General features: G+C 54.7%; 5 protein-coding genes across 5 annotated transcripts; 3 read left to right on the top strand and 2 right to left on the bottom strand.

Moving 5' to 3' along the window:
- Positions 1-223: 223 nt before the first annotated feature.
- Positions 224-2,438, top strand: EJ05DRAFT_486269 (PLP-dependent transferase; the record flags this gene model as incomplete). Its single annotated transcript, XM_033745519.1, has 4 exons — positions 224-331; positions 393-1,432; positions 1,534-2,095; positions 2,352-2,438. 4 exons carry the CDS (start codon positions 224-226, stop codon positions 2,436-2,438), a joined length of 1,797 nt encoding a protein of 598 aa, XP_033600670.1.
- Positions 2,297-5,356, bottom strand: EJ05DRAFT_531913 (rRNA processing protein Nop9). Its single transcript, XM_033749049.1, has 2 exons — positions 4,467-5,356; positions 2,297-4,415 (listed from the first exon to the last, which is right to left on the bottom strand). Exons 1-2 carry the CDS (start codon positions 4,901-4,903, stop codon positions 2,699-2,701), a joined length of 2,154 nt encoding a protein of 717 aa, XP_033600669.1. The 5' UTR covers positions 4,904-5,356; the 3' UTR covers positions 2,297-2,698.
- A 1,326-nt stretch (positions 5,357-6,682) lies between these two features.
- Positions 6,683-9,439, top strand: EJ05DRAFT_465225 (RINT-1 family protein; the record flags this gene model as incomplete). Its single annotated transcript, XM_033742772.1, has 5 exons — positions 6,683-6,826; positions 6,880-7,127; positions 7,185-8,023; positions 8,090-8,224; positions 8,290-9,439. The coding sequence occupies 5 exons, from the start codon at positions 6,683-6,685 to the stop codon at positions 9,390-9,392; spliced, it is 2,469 nt and encodes an 822-aa protein (XP_033600668.1). The 3' UTR covers positions 9,393-9,439.
- Positions 9,440-10,755: 1,316 nt separating this feature from the next.
- Positions 10,756-12,264, bottom strand: EJ05DRAFT_486266 (uncharacterized protein; the record flags this gene model as incomplete). Its single annotated transcript, XM_033745518.1, has 2 exons — positions 10,756-12,171; positions 12,253-12,264. 2 exons carry the CDS (start codon positions 12,262-12,264, stop codon positions 10,756-10,758), a joined length of 1,428 nt encoding a protein of 475 aa, XP_033600667.1.
- A 1,058-nt stretch (positions 12,265-13,322) lies between these two features.
- Positions 13,323-13,853, top strand: EJ05DRAFT_476479 (uncharacterized protein). Its single transcript, XM_033744039.1, has one exon. The coding sequence runs from the start codon at positions 13,449-13,451 to the stop codon at positions 13,713-13,715; it is 267 nt and encodes an 88-aa protein (XP_033600666.1). The 5' UTR covers positions 13,323-13,448; the 3' UTR covers positions 13,716-13,853.
- The last annotated feature ends 329 nt before the right edge of the window (positions 13,854-14,182 follow it).

Below are 14,182 nucleotides of genomic sequence, written 5' to 3'. Positions count from 1 at the left end.
GGCTAGGGCTTCCGAACCGCCGACGTCACAAGATTAATTATAGAATTGCGAAATTTTACCCCAGGATGACAGACGTTACACCAGAAAATTCTCACCGGGTGGATTGATGCTTCATCCAAAAAATCACTACTATATATTCTGTTTCTTTTTTCTGACCTTCACTCGCTCTCGGCATCATCATCATCATCAGATAGTACCTCGTTAGTATACTGTATATAGAACCATGGCGACCAACGGATTTAGCAAGCATGCAGCACCACATGCACATGCACATGCACATGCAGAGCTCGACCAGGAGCCACCCCTACAGCGCGCAGAAGAAGTCGAAGATGTGCGTACCAAGCAAAACACCACACCCTAGACCCCCCTTGTATTCTAACACCACCACACAGCTCCTAACCTCCATGATGGAGCTCATCATCCCCTTCATCCGCGCCGCCGACGACCACGCAAACACCATGACCACAACCACAACCACCACCACCAAGCCCCAAACCCCAAACAACGAAACCGCCAACCCACCCCGCACCGTCCTCGTAGAACACCACCCCCCGGAAGAACTCAAATCCCTCCTCAACCTCAGCATCCCGCGCACCGGCACCCGCAAACCCGGCCTCCTCGCCTCCGTAGCCCAAATCCTCCGCTACTCCGTCAACACCTGGGACCAAGGCTTCATGGACAAGCTGTACAGCAGCACCAACGCCATCGGCCTCGCCGCCGAACTCCTCCTCGCCGTCCTCAACACAAACGCCCACGTCTACGCCGTCTCGCCCGTGCTCACGCTCGTCGAGAAACACACTACCGCCCTGCTCGCCCGTCTTTTCTTCGGTGGTGGTGGTGATGCTGACGCGTGTCCGTTCGCAGGCGGCATCAGCCAGCCCGGCGGCAGCGCCTCGAACGCCTCTGCCATTGTCGTCGCGCGAAACACCTTATTTCCCGAGACGAAAAACACGGGCAATGCAGGCCGGCGCTTCGTCCTCTTCACCAGCGCACACGGGCACTACAGCATCGAAAAGGCCGCGCAAATGTACGGTTTCGGCCGGGATGCCGTGCGCTGCGTGCCCGTCGACACACACGGCCGGATGCAACCCGCCGCGCTAGACGCCATGATCAGCGCCGCAAAACAGGCTGGGGAAACACCGTTTTTGGTCAACGCGACGGCCGGCACGACGGTGCTGGGCAGCTTCGATCCGTTTGAGGGGATAGCGGATGTGTGTGGGCGGCATGGCGTGTGGATGCATGTGGATGGGAGTTGGGGCGGCGGGGTGGTGTTCAACGAGCGGCTGCGCGGGAGTCGGTTGCGCGGCTGTGAGCGGGCGGATAGCGTGGCTGTGACGCCGCATAAGATGCTGCAGGTGCCGATGACGTGTTCGTTCCTGGTCGTGCGGGATCTGAGGTGTGTGTGGAGGGCGATGAGCTTGCCGGCGGGATAGTGAGTTTTTGATATCCCCCTTTTCTTCGTTTTCTCTCTCTTCCCCCCCCCCTTCAACCACCAACCTTCTCATATATCTCATGTCTCACCCACCAAAACAGCCTCTTCCACACCGACCCCACATCCTCCAACGCCCAATTCAACCCCGCAACAACCCTCTACGACCTCGCCGACCTCACCCCGCAATGCGGCCGCCGCGCCGACTCCCTGAAGCTCTACCTCGCCCTCCAGTACCACGGCCTAGACTACTACTCCGCCATGCTCGACCGCGCCTTTGCCACGGCCGCCGCACTGCACGCGCGCCTAGCCGCGCATCCCGATTTCGTCATGGTGCCGTATAGCACGTCTCCTACCACCACCACCACAACAACCCCCCAAAAACTCCCAGCAGAACCCCCAACCAGCCCACCCTGTCTCCAAGTAACATTCCACCACGCGCCGGGCGGACTGTCGGCGGACGCGGATGCGAACTCGGCGTATACGGAGGCGCTTATTGCGGGCTTAGTGCCGCGCGGGTGGATGGTGGACTATGCGCCGGGCGAGAAGGGGAAGTTTGTCAGGGTTGTTGTGAATGCGGGGACGAGGGCGGGGACGGTGGATGGGTTTGTGCGGGCGGTGGAGGAGGTGGGGAGGGAGCTTTTGGGGAGGATGTGCGGGGGAAGGGTGAGTGATTGAATGAGATGAGATGATTGAAGGGACGAGACGGGTAGGAAAGAGCGTGTTGTTAGTGGTGTGTGTGTGTATATGGGGTAGGATATGAGATGGGTAAATAGAGCAAGTCGGGTGGCCATCTGAGAGAAAAAAGGAATATCGAGTAGCATAGACGACAGCAGGACATGTACCACATAAAGCACCAACATGTATATACCGACATAAAAGACGAGTGTATTGTGTGCCTATAGCGTCACTGATACCATAGGTAGGGTCTACAGATTCCATGCAGTCGATCAGCACCCGGCCACGTATAACGAAACAACAAGCTCCTTTCGAGCCTGAGGCGCAATGACAGCATCAGATCACGAATATGAACAAAACTAAAAATAAAGAATTGATTTTTTGATAGGTGAATCCCAGGTTACCTCTGTGTATGGTGACAGTTTTGTAGAACGCCGGTGGCCATGCAGATGCGTGAAATTCGACAAACACATGACCCAACAGATCCGTCCGCGTCGGGCGGAACGACTCGTTAAAACTGCGCGCTGGTGGCGGCAGAGTGGAGATAGAATGAAAGACGGTACGGAATGAATGAATGTAGTAGCGATCGTGTCAAGAAACGGATGCTTCCTGTGGCTGAGGCTGAGATTCTTGCTCCTTCCCAATCTTCTGCTTCTTCTGCTCCTCCTTGTCCTTCTTCTTCTTGTCCAAAAAATGTCTTTCCCGCGCCAATTCCAGAGCACTCTTATGCTTCTTTGTCCCTTCCTTCGCATCTGCGGCTCCATCATTCTTCTCCGGGAAGCTCATGAAGCCATCGTTACCAGCCCCTTGGCGGCTTCGCTTCACCCATGTATCTCTGCGTCGCTTATACAGATCCATCTCCCAGTTTCGCCACACATTGCGACCCACAAAGGAGCCGCGGAGAGCGGCTTCGTTTTCGGCCAGTTCTTCGGCGATCCGTTCACGTATGAAAGCTAGGCCAGATGTGCCGGCCCATACAGCATCGATGACGTGCGATGCAGAAGGGTCAAGTGCCATCTCGCCGATATGGCCATAGAACCGTTGTATCATCTTGCGGCGGAAGATGAGGGACGCCGATGGTGACTTGAGGGCTGCTTGCAACGTGCGTGATGCACTCGGGTCACGTGCGAGGGCAATTGACAGTGGAGTAGACAGCCGAGCGAGAGAGTCGAATACAAGATCGGACAACGTGCCGGGCACTGTAAGCATGGACTGAGCGAGGAGAGACGAGTGGAGACGCTCTGGCATTGACGTTGGCGCACGATGTTGTTGCGACGCCTTTGGCGGAGGCGATGACATCGTTGACTCGGAAGCGACTTCGCTGAGCTTGAGCAGACGTGCAATTTCGAATCCATTGCTGCCGGCGTATGACGCTTCGAGCGCTGTCGCAAGGCTGGCCGTGTCGGCGTCGCGTACGACGCAGCGTTCGATAAGTGTCTTGATCACAGACGTCCTATTACGTTCCACCAAAGAGGGTATCTGTGGTATGACCAACTTGACAGCCTCTTCAAGATCGTCTTTACTCAGACGCTCAAGCACTTTGCAAACAACATAGCCAGCAACGTCATTGCGAGCTAGCTGAGCTATTCGGTCTTTGAAGTAGCTGCGGTACAGTGACTTGAACACTTTTCCAGGTGCATGTTCTACGATCGTTTCGACAAGTCTGGAGCCGATAGGATCGTATATCAAGCCTTTGACAAATCTCTCGCTCTCGGAGCCTTCTGTGAAGTCATCGTCGGGTAGCAAGCGACGAAAGAGAGTCTCACCATCTTTGGCGACTTTTGACTTGCTAAACTTGGAGAGCTCGAGCTGCAGTAGCAGTTGTAGAATGGGGTTGCCGGTCTGATGCGTTGCAAGGGCGCGCAGGTACGTCGTCTCGAGCCCTGAGATACTGAGCTTGATAATCTTCTGAGCTTCGTCCAGGAAGTGCTGCGGGACGACACGCTCTTCGGGTGTGACGGTTTCAGTGTTCTCGGCACCAAGGGCAACTGCATTAGACTCCTTCTTTCTGCTGTGTAACAGGGTGCGTCGGCTTGTCGGCTCGAGTGGCATGCCAGACAGGACGACCAGTAAGACACGCAGCGGGTGGGATGCGTATCGATCGGTGATTAGATAGCCGAGATTGGCCTCCAGCTCGTTTGCAGCATAGAGAAAGAGCGATTCCATGGTGACGTAGACTTCGTTTGGATCCGATGGCGCACCAGTCTTAGATCCCTCACGCATCTCGTGTGATACAACTGGGGCAGAATGGATGAATATGGCCTCGCAGCAGTGGGATGCGAATCGATGCTGTACCATGTTCAAAAAGCTATCGCTGTTAGCATGTCTCAAAGCCAAAACGTGCGGACATGATACTCACTTTCCGATAAAGGTCTGGAAGAGGCTCTTGAGTTGAGCGGGAGTGGCCAGTTGTATGAGTCGTTCCATCAATCTTGAGCAGCCTTGGCTGTGGGCGATCTTCAATTCTTTGCCGTGCACTTCTTTGTGCAGGTTCTCCAGAAAGAGCATGCGCTCCTCTGGATTTGAAAACTGGTTCAGCTCCAGCATTTCGCTAGCTCTACGAAAGTACTCCTGCTCTTCCTCGTCCAGCTGTCCGACCCAGTAATTTTCTTCGGTTGTAGGTTTGGCAGCATCGACGTCATGGGTGGCAGCAGGCGAGGGCTGCACTGCAAAAGCATCGTCGGCAGACTTTCTACTCTTTCTAGTACGAGGCACAGCCTCGACATCCTCGTCTTCATCGTCTCTCTTCCTCTTCTTCTCCTCGCGGCGGCCGCGCTTCTTGTTCTCTTTCGGCATGATGTGGTGGGGACGGAGTGAGGGCGCGCGAACCACGGAGCGGTAAGCGAGAAGTGTGAAAAAAAAAAGAATAAAAACTTCTAGACGACCGACATCAGCGCCGGGTTTAGAGGCAAGGCGAGGGCGGGAAGAAGTAGAGAGCGGTATTTGCACGAGTAAACGAGGCAAGAATGGTAGGAAGGAAGTTTTGGGAGAAGGATTGGTTTGAGGGATTGGCGGCAGTTGAGCGAGCTGACAAGCGGAGCGATAAAAGTTGGATGGGTGACGAGACACAGACACGACGAAAGACAGACACAAGACACGGACGCGCAGATGCAGGATTAGTGCAGGCGTGGCGGAGTGAGTGGAGTGAGCGTAAGAGGCGGCGGGTTGTTGGAAATGCAGTGCAAAAGGGCAGAGGGCAGAGTAGAAGTGCAAAAGTGCAAAAGTGCAACTTTCTCTCACTCTCGATGGCGGTGGATGAATGCAGAGGGTCGACATCGAGAAGCGACTTCTAGAACACAATCCTACGCGACCGTTCGGATCCCAAGACGGGCACTAACCATTTCCCTACTGGGCCACCATTCCATGCGCAAGTGAGGCTACTACACACAATACATTGGCCTCCAGAATTGTGTTTGATCTGGTGATGTTGAGACGGACTGGGAAGAGAGGTCTTGTAGCATAGGTATATGGTATGCAGTATGTCATTTCGAATGATGAGCCACCACCTGTTCGAAGTTCATGGATCGTGGGTGGTACGAGGGACAAGACAGAACATGGCCAACGAATTACAGCAAGAGAGTATGAAGGACACAAGAACAAATGCGGTATGGAGCAAGGGGGAGTGAGTGCACTGGTCGATTTGCAGTGCATCTTGTAATCCCAGAAGAATGCTGTCAAGATCTGGTGAGACGGTAAGACGGTAAGACGGTGAGAGGGTGAGAGGGCGAGGGGGTTTGCCGTGATGAGAAGAGCACAGTTGATCGTTGATGACGATGATGATGATGATCCATCTAGCCATGAATCTATCCTATCCAGCACCGGCATCAGCATCAGATCAGCCTGTGAATGCCCAGCGCACCCTGCAGACAATGCAGAGGGTAGATGGAGGCGAGTGATTGGCCAAAAGGGCAGAATGTGGACGCCCCGATCGCAACGGTGGACAGGCATTAATTGCCAGCAGCGTGGCACGATCGCATCTACAATCTACCAGACCAGACTTTGCATGGTAGCTGGTATTAGACCTAGGAGTAATTAGTAGTAGGAGTATTAGTAGGAGTGATTAGTAGGAGGAGTGGTAGTAGTAATTAATAGCCCTGGAGTCCTGTGTTAATCTGGTCATCTCCACCAGTAGTAACCAGCCTATCCTTGGGGGGCGGGGGGCCACCATTTTGGGGGAGACGGGGGCCTTATTGGAGCCTATTAGAGCCTATTGTAGCCTATTGAGAGGCGACTTCTCGGCGGGGGGAGCAAACTGAACAGCGGCGGCGGTGTTGAGAGAGGCTTGGCTGGTACTGGTAGATTCTTGGATGTGATGCCCCACCCTACAACTACTAATTACCCACTACCTAGCTAGACGTATTATATACTACTGACTGACTGACTGACCAAATACACAAACGACACAACACGACAACACGACAACAAAACCACCACCACCACCTACACGCCGTCTGTCCTGTTCAGGTCAGTCCAGCTGATTGCCATTCGCTTCCCCCCAGCGGCTCCCCTCGTCAGCCTTGCTCCCACGAAACTGCGCCCCCCCTCACCCCTCCTCAAATCGCGACGACAACCAACATGGCTGCTGCTGCTGCGGATGGAGACTGCGCTGTCCGTGTCGCTGATTATGTCGACGACAAGCTGCAGACCTCGGCTGACCTGGCCACCGTTGATGCCCTCTTGACCGACGTCAGGACCAGATATGGCTTGCTCAAGTCCCAAGTAGGTAAGACTGCTCATGCGCCCGTCGCGCGTCCACTTACCATCCCTCCTAGCTCGACCATGCCACCCGCGAATTGGAAGATGCAAAGAAAGCCTCTCGGGACCACGCCATCCAGCTTCATCGCCAGTCTGAGCAATTCAACAAGGTCCAGGATGATATCACTCGCCGCCTTCAGATTGTCATGCAATCTGAGACTAGCGACGACGCCGTCCCGCAGTTCGATGCCATCTTCCAGAAGCTACAACGTCTCGACGTGGCCGCCGGTTATGTTGGTTTGCTCAAAGAGGTGGACACGTTGAGGTATGTACAACAATTTGCATCAGGACACAATGTCAGGCATGTGCTGACCAACCATAGTCAAGAGAGCGACCGTCTCCTGGACACCCCGGGGCAAGATGCACTCGAGCCATATCGTCGCCTCCGCACTCTTGCTGCTACACTGGGCCCTTTACAAGACGCTGCGGACGGAGCAGCTCCGCATCTGCTACACGATGTGCAGAAGCGTGTGCGGCATGTGTACGGCCGGATCAAAGAGTCGTACGCAACAGAGCTGGACAAGCTCCTGCATCAGCTCGGATGGCCCAAGTCCGACGTGGTGATACCTGCGACTCTACAAGACGAGTGGGACGACTGTGTCGGTAAGCTGCTGGACTTGCAGAGACTAGATCTTCTCGAACAGGAAGAATCAAAGACCAAACAGGGTTCCGACAAGGGTCCGACAATATTGCTACCGCTGGAGGTGTTGGTGCTGCCGCTGGAAATGAGGTTCCGCTACCATTTTGAAGGAGATCGGCCGACGAACCGGCTGGAGAAGCCGGAATACTTCCTCTCGCATGTCACCTCACTCTTGGCCTCGTACAATACCTTCATCGTGAGCTACGTGCAGCCTGTGCTACTCAACCGTTTCCGCGGTACCGACTTGGCATTCAACGCCGCATACATCGATGCCACCTCCGCCCTCATTACGGCCCTGTTACCGATGGTCCGAACCAAGGTATTCTCTTCGATACAGCGTGCTGCTGCTCAGCCGCAGCTCCTGAGTCATTACATGCATGAGCTTATGAATTTTGACACGACCATCCGAGATGAGTGGAGATACGAAGGGGGATATGGCATTGAAGGATGGAAAGGCATCACGTGGGAGGTACTTGTGCAGATGGACCTCTTCGGCCGGTGGCTGCAAGTTGAGAAAGACTGTGAGTGTTTTGCCCGATCGCCCGACCCCTGCCGTGTGTGCCATGGTTGACCCATGTTGGGGGCAGTTGCGCTCGCCCGATACAGAGATATTATTCAGTCACCTGATAGTGGAGAACTCGACTTTGACAGCATGGATGCGGGCGCCACGAAGCCGACCAAGGCAGCCATCCGCGTGAACGACTTGCTCGAGACGATAACCGGTGAGATCTGGGTTGGCGTGTAGGAGTAGGAGTATGGCCGGTTGAGAGCTAACGACGTCCCACAGAGCGCTACCGCCCTCTATCCTCATTCTCCCAGAAGCTGCGCTTCCTCATCGACATTCAAATCTCCATATTCGACAGCTACCACGCCCGACTTCACGAAGCGCTAGAGGCGTACCTGACCCTGACGTCGACCGTGGGTCGCAGCCTCCAAGGGACGACAGCCGAAGAAGACTCCTCGTTGAAAGGCGTCGGGGGCCTAGACCGACTATGCCGCGTGTACGGCAGCGCAGACTACCTCGAGCGCGCGATGCGTGACTGGAGCGACGACGTCTTCTTCCTCGAGCTCTGGGAAGAGCTCCAAGATCGGGCGCGGAACAGCGCATCGCTAGGCAAGACGACAGCCGCCATGTCCGTCACCGACGTAGCAGAAAAGACCTCGTCGACAGTCGGCAGCGACGGCGAAGGCGGCGCCCTCTTTGACGAAACCGCGTCCGCATACCAGCGCCTCCGCGTCCGCGCAGAGAAGATCATCGTCGAGACACTCAATCACGCAGTCTCCCTGGCCCTGCGGCCCTACACGCGCATCAACCCCTGGAGCACGCTCCCAGCCTCCGGACCCAGCACATCGGCCCTGCCAACGACCACGACAACCGCCGAGCTCGACACCACGCTGCACACGCTCCGCGAATCCTTCACCTTTCTCGCCCGCGCCGTCGCCCAGGCGCCCCTCCGCCGAGTCGTCCGCCAGGTGCTCGCCTCGCTGCAGACGGCGCTCTGGAACGGCGTGCTGGTCAAGCACACCTTTTCGACTGCCGGCGCGGCACAGCTTGGCGCTGACGTGGCGTCTATCTGCAGAGTTGTTGACTTGGCTGTTGGTGGTGGTGGTGGTGGTGGTAGTACGGGTAGCAGTGCAGTCGCAGAGTCCGGCCTGCGCAAGTTGCGCGAGGGCGTCTTGCTGCTTGGTCTGCCTTTTCGGAGTGGTGGTGGTAGTGGTGGTGATAGTAGTGAGGAGGCAGCGTCTGGATTGGGCCTGTGGCAGGTGGAGAAGAGGCTGTTTGCGGATAATGAGCAGGCGCGTGGCGTGCTGGAGGAGTTGGGCTTGGAGGTTGTGGGCGAGGCGGAGGCGAGGAGTGTGCTTGGGAGGAGGATTGAGCTGGGGAGTTAGGGGTTGAGTCTGGGGGTGAGTCTGGGGGTGAGTCTGAGGGTGAGGTGAGATGGATGGGGGAGGGAACGGTGGGAGGGAGGAGAGGAGAGAGAAGGAAAAGGAAAAGGAAAGGGAAAAGGGGGGCAAGGCAAGTATATATAGTCACGTCAGCTCCGTACATATACACCGCGACCTACAATGTACATGTACACAGAAACTCGAGAAATGCTACTCAATGGATGTGTGTGTAATGACGTGTATTCATATATTCAAATCCGTCCTCTTCTCTCTTCACTCTCTCTCTCTCTCTCTCTCTCTCTCTCTCTCTCTCTCTCTCTTTCTTTCTTTCTATTGTGCAAGAAGAACAAGACAAGAGAGAAAAGAATAGATAGATAGAAAGAAAGAAAGAAAAAAAGTCTAGTTTATACGGACGGCATAAAGGAGACCAACCAGGCAGGTCCTTGCTTGTCAACGACAACCAAAAACCCGTCATATCATATCATACTTTCTCCTTTCTCTCTCTTATTCTCATCTTCATCCCATTGCTCTCTATACAATACAGTCCACCACCACAGCTACCACCGCCATCATTCACGACATCGCATGTTCCCCGCCCAGATCTAATTCCCCATAATTCCCGTGTCACGCCAAACAAACAAGTCTAGAGGTAAAAAGGGACGAGACTTTCAGAGAGAAAAAAAAAAAGACAACAACACCACGCTCCCAGGGCAATTCTTGAAAAGTTCAAGAGTAGTATAAAAGTACAGGACAAACAAAAAAGGTCAACGGGCCTTGTTGCCGTCACATCTCCCGTGTATCTGTCCGCCCGTAAGAGACACAAGACGAAAACGAAGTCGACAAAAAGCTCTCAGCCGCGAACCGTGAACCGCGAACCACGGACCTCAGGTCCCTCCGCTATAACTGTAACCCCCAAACCATATACATGGCCATTTGCATTGTATGGTGGCCATTTTCGCATGCAAAGCAACGAAAAAAAAAAACACACAAAAGGAACTAAGACAGGACAGACAGAGGATGCAGTGCAAAGCGCAATGCGGAAGAAGGGGGTATCTGAGAGCGACAACGGGATGTTTAACGTGCATACTACCGCTTGGACACCAAAAAAAAACAGAGAGGTTACAAAGAAGAAGAGGGATGCAAGACAGACAGCATGCTCGCAGCGTGGCACAAAGTTATGCCCAGCATGGCGCGGAAAAGAAAATCGGGTTCATGTCATCAGGCCTCATCGACGCCATAGTGGTGGTGGTACAGGCTCCGAGACGGACGAAGAGGGGACCCCTTGGCTATACAGAGCACCAATATTGATATATATGTGACTCATCGAGGCGTGGTGCGGTGCGGTAAACTCCCAACAACCCCCCAGTCAGGCAGCAACACCAGTGCCAAAGTCGTTGATGAGACTGCTGAGGAGTACGGTGAACTTGGCGTGTAACTCGACAAAGAAGTTTTGGTTGCCTACAATGTCGGCCAAGCCTTTGGCGCGCATGACTTCGCGGCTGACTCGGGGATAGCCGTCGGGATCGACCTTTTTGGCGGACAGGAACGACGAGGCCGGGGTAAATCTGCGGGCGCTGTCGGCGTGTGGTGGTGGAGATGCAAAGGCCGGGTACGGATCAATGGGGGCAGTCTTGGATCCGGTGTTGCTGACGCGGTTACCCGATTCGGGTGTCTGTTGTGGCACAGCAGGCATAAGGCTTGCTGAGCTAGTGCTGCTGCTGCTGCTGCTGCTGCTGCTGTTGCTTAGCAATGGACTTGTGGGAGGCGGCTGTTGGATGGCGGTTGTTGGTCTCGAGACGGGTGAGTCACGCTCGAGCACGCGGTCGGCCATGGTGATGATTTGATTTGCTATGCTTTCAAAGTGTTCCAGCACCTTGACCAGGGCGGAGCTGACGCGCCTGCTGTCGCGGCCACCGAGCGCGATGAGGGCATATGTGCGTAAGCGGCCTCGCGCTCTCGGGTCTGGCAGTCGAAAGACGTATGCGATTGTATAACCGGAGGAGCAGTCGCCGAAGAATAAGGGACCAGATCGGGAATTCTTGGGGAGCGCCTCGCACGAGAATGTGCGGACGTAGGACCGCCGGAGGAGGGAGTATGCGGATGGCGAGATGGGCTGGCGGGTCGACATGTATATCAGCTTGTGTGCGTGGGTGTTGCGCGGGAGCGAAAGAGGCGATGTTGGCGTCGAGGACGTCACGCTTGACGGGGAGGATGACGAGTTGCTCAGATAAGACTTGGACTGCTCGTCGTCGTCGTCGTCGTCGTCGTCGTCGTCGTCTTCATCTGAATCGGGTGAAGGACCCCGGGCCAGGACAGACTGGCAAGAACGCAGCACCGGACTCCCATTTCTGCCTCGTCCATCTTTTGTCGGGCTACCCGGGGCACCCTCTGGCAGACGAGCACGGACATGCTCTGGCACGAGAAAGTCGCAGTTATCACAGCCATCGCCGTCGCTCCCCAGATTCTCGGTGAACCTAGTGACGGCAAAGCCATCGATGGTGGCTGGAAAGTATGGGTTGTTAAAGGAGCTCGAGGGGGTGCGAGGGCTCAGGGGCGGGGATTCGAAGGGTGAGGCCACACCGGACATGCGATGGGCAAGGCGGGTAGTGGGAGAGGAGGCGGAGGTGTCTGTCCATGTCGGATTCGTGGAATATGAGGATTGCGAGGGTTCTTCAGAGGGTGGGGTGAGGCAAGGATGGCAAGTCGCGCAGTTGCCCGGCACGATTTGAGTACATATGGTGGAGGTAGGACCACAAATCTCACAGAAGTGCGCCAGGGAGAGCTGTATGATGGCGGCGTCGTCAGTGAGTGATTGCAGGAGGTGGGATGTGGTGATTATGTAGATTTTGGGGAGGCAGCTTACTATGAAGTCCATCTTTCACCTGGAGCGTGACAAGCCAGTTATACAGCAGGCCGCATGTTTCTTTGTGAAGTGCGCGTAGTCGGATGGATTTGTGAGTAGAAGTGGCAGAGAGATGGAAAGAAGGGGTGAGGCAGAAGAGACGGAAATGATGAAGTAGTGGTGGTATAAAGAGAGAGAGAGAGAAGGAAGAAAAAGCAGAAGTGGGCGTTTGTCTAGTGGCGCAACGAAGTCGAGTTAGTGCTGAGACGAGCGGCGGGCCGGAGAACGGATGGTGGGAATTTTGGGGGGGGGGAAGGAGGCGGAAGTAAGTAGTGGTGGAGGATTAGTAGTAGGGCGGGCACAGTGATTGATATTGACGACGACGACGACGACGATATGGGGTCGGCGAATAAAAGGGCTTGTGCTTGTGCTTGGACTTGGGGCTTGGAAGTGAATATGTAGTATTATGTAGTGTAGTAGTAGGAGAAGGATGTACAGTATTAGGATTAGCAGCAGTTTCACTCACCGATCAGGGCTTGCAGGCCTGAACCCGGGAAGTTGGGAGCAAGACGGCAGAAGGCCACGCGAGCGAGTTGTCTGGAGAGCAGGCAAGCAGGTGATGTGCGGGAAAGTAAAAGTGATTTGCGTGGATATGAGGGTTAATTAGCAGGCGGCGTAGGAGTAGGAGTAGTTAATTAGTTGATTAGATTAATTTAGCTAGCTATTACTTCATAGTAGGAGTGACGATGATTGATGCAGGTGTTCCAGAAGGTCGAGCAGCGGCGTGTTGATCGCTTGGCGCGTCTTTTCGTCTTGTTATCCTATTATCGTCATGTGTAGATGTGCTGGGTGCGTGTTGAGAGCGTGTTGCCTGACTTGTGACTGGCTGGTGAGTGGTAATGATGGTCCAGGCAGTCCAGGCAGCAGCCAGAAGACAGAAGCCCCCGCCAGAAAGGAGTCAGAGCACGACCTGTTTCACTTGTGTCGCTGTAGTCGCTGTAGTAGTCATTTTGCACCGCCAGCTTGGCCATTCGAGCATGAGGAGCAGCAGCAGCAGCATGTGCGTGTGCGTGTGCTTCTGCCTGTGCGTGTGCGTGTGCAGTTGCATGTGCATGTGGATACAGCACATGGTAAGGTAGTATTCACAGCCAATATCATGCATCCTTCCAGCAGTCATAACTACTGTCTGTATCCACACAGTACTCCAAGTATCCTCCATGTATCCAAGCCGCGGATCCGGATCCCTTTCCCTCGGACTTTTATCTCTCGCATCCTCTATCTCTCCGTCGTCACCTCCGCTCATTTATTGCAGATCAACAACAACAGCTACCATCATTATCCCGCCCAACAACCATCACACATCATCATCATCATCACACATCATACTCTGCACCTCACCCCACATCCCCCCGATTCCCAGATCCCGGAACCAAAACTCAGGAACCCACCTCTTCTCCATCATCCATGTGAACGAAGGTGTCTGAGTCGGTGCGAATCCCGCTGCTCCTGTTGTCTCGTGCTCGTCGGGTCAACGTCCATCACCATCACCACCACGTTGCACCTTCCGCTTCAATATTCTCCTATCCTCTTCCTAACTTGTTCCCCCAAATCACACCACCGCTATTCCTTACAGGTACTAATTATTGCTTCAACCTCCTGCCTGAGCTTACTAATCTCTCCTCCTTCCTTTTCGCCAGCATCACACACACCCACCACTCGCTCTCAAGTTCTCAACCCTTGCTTCGGCCCTGCTTTGTCCTTGCTTTGTCCTTGCTTTGTCCTTGCTTTGTCCTGCGTGTCCTGCTTGTCCTGACTCCTGCTTGCTCCGACTCGGCACGTCACGACACGACACGGTACGACACGGTACTAATTAATTAACTATCCCATCTTGCCCGTCTCGAGGAATCTGATCTGATCTGATTTGCACTTGCACTTTTCCACATGGGGTCCT

Source organism: Pseudovirgaria hyperparasitica (genome assembly GCF_010093815.1).
Source record: "Pseudovirgaria hyperparasitica strain CBS 121739 unplaced genomic scaffold EJ05scaffold_8, whole genome shotgun sequence".
Lineage (NCBI taxonomy): Eukaryota > Fungi > Ascomycota > Dothideomycetes > Acrospermales > Acrospermaceae > Pseudovirgaria > Pseudovirgaria hyperparasitica.
The sequence above is the reverse complement of the archived record's forward strand: the minus strand, read 5'-3'. Positions and strand labels throughout refer to the sequence as shown.

What these genes read in the sequence shown, in the direction of transcription:
- EJ05DRAFT_531913 (XM_033749049.1), bottom strand. Translation starts at nt 4,903, where the DNA reads ATGCCGAAAGAGAACAAGAAGCGCGGCCGCCGCGAGGAGAAGAAGAGG. An exon ending in TTCCAGACCTTTATCGGAAA is followed by an intron (nt 4,416 to 4,466) that starts GTGAGTATCATG and finishes TAACAGCGATAG; the next exon opens with CTTTTTGAACATGGTACAGC.
- EJ05DRAFT_476479 (XM_033744039.1), top strand. Translation starts at nt 13,449, where the DNA reads ATGTATCCAAGCCGCGGATCCGGATCCCTTTCCCTCGGACTTTTATCT.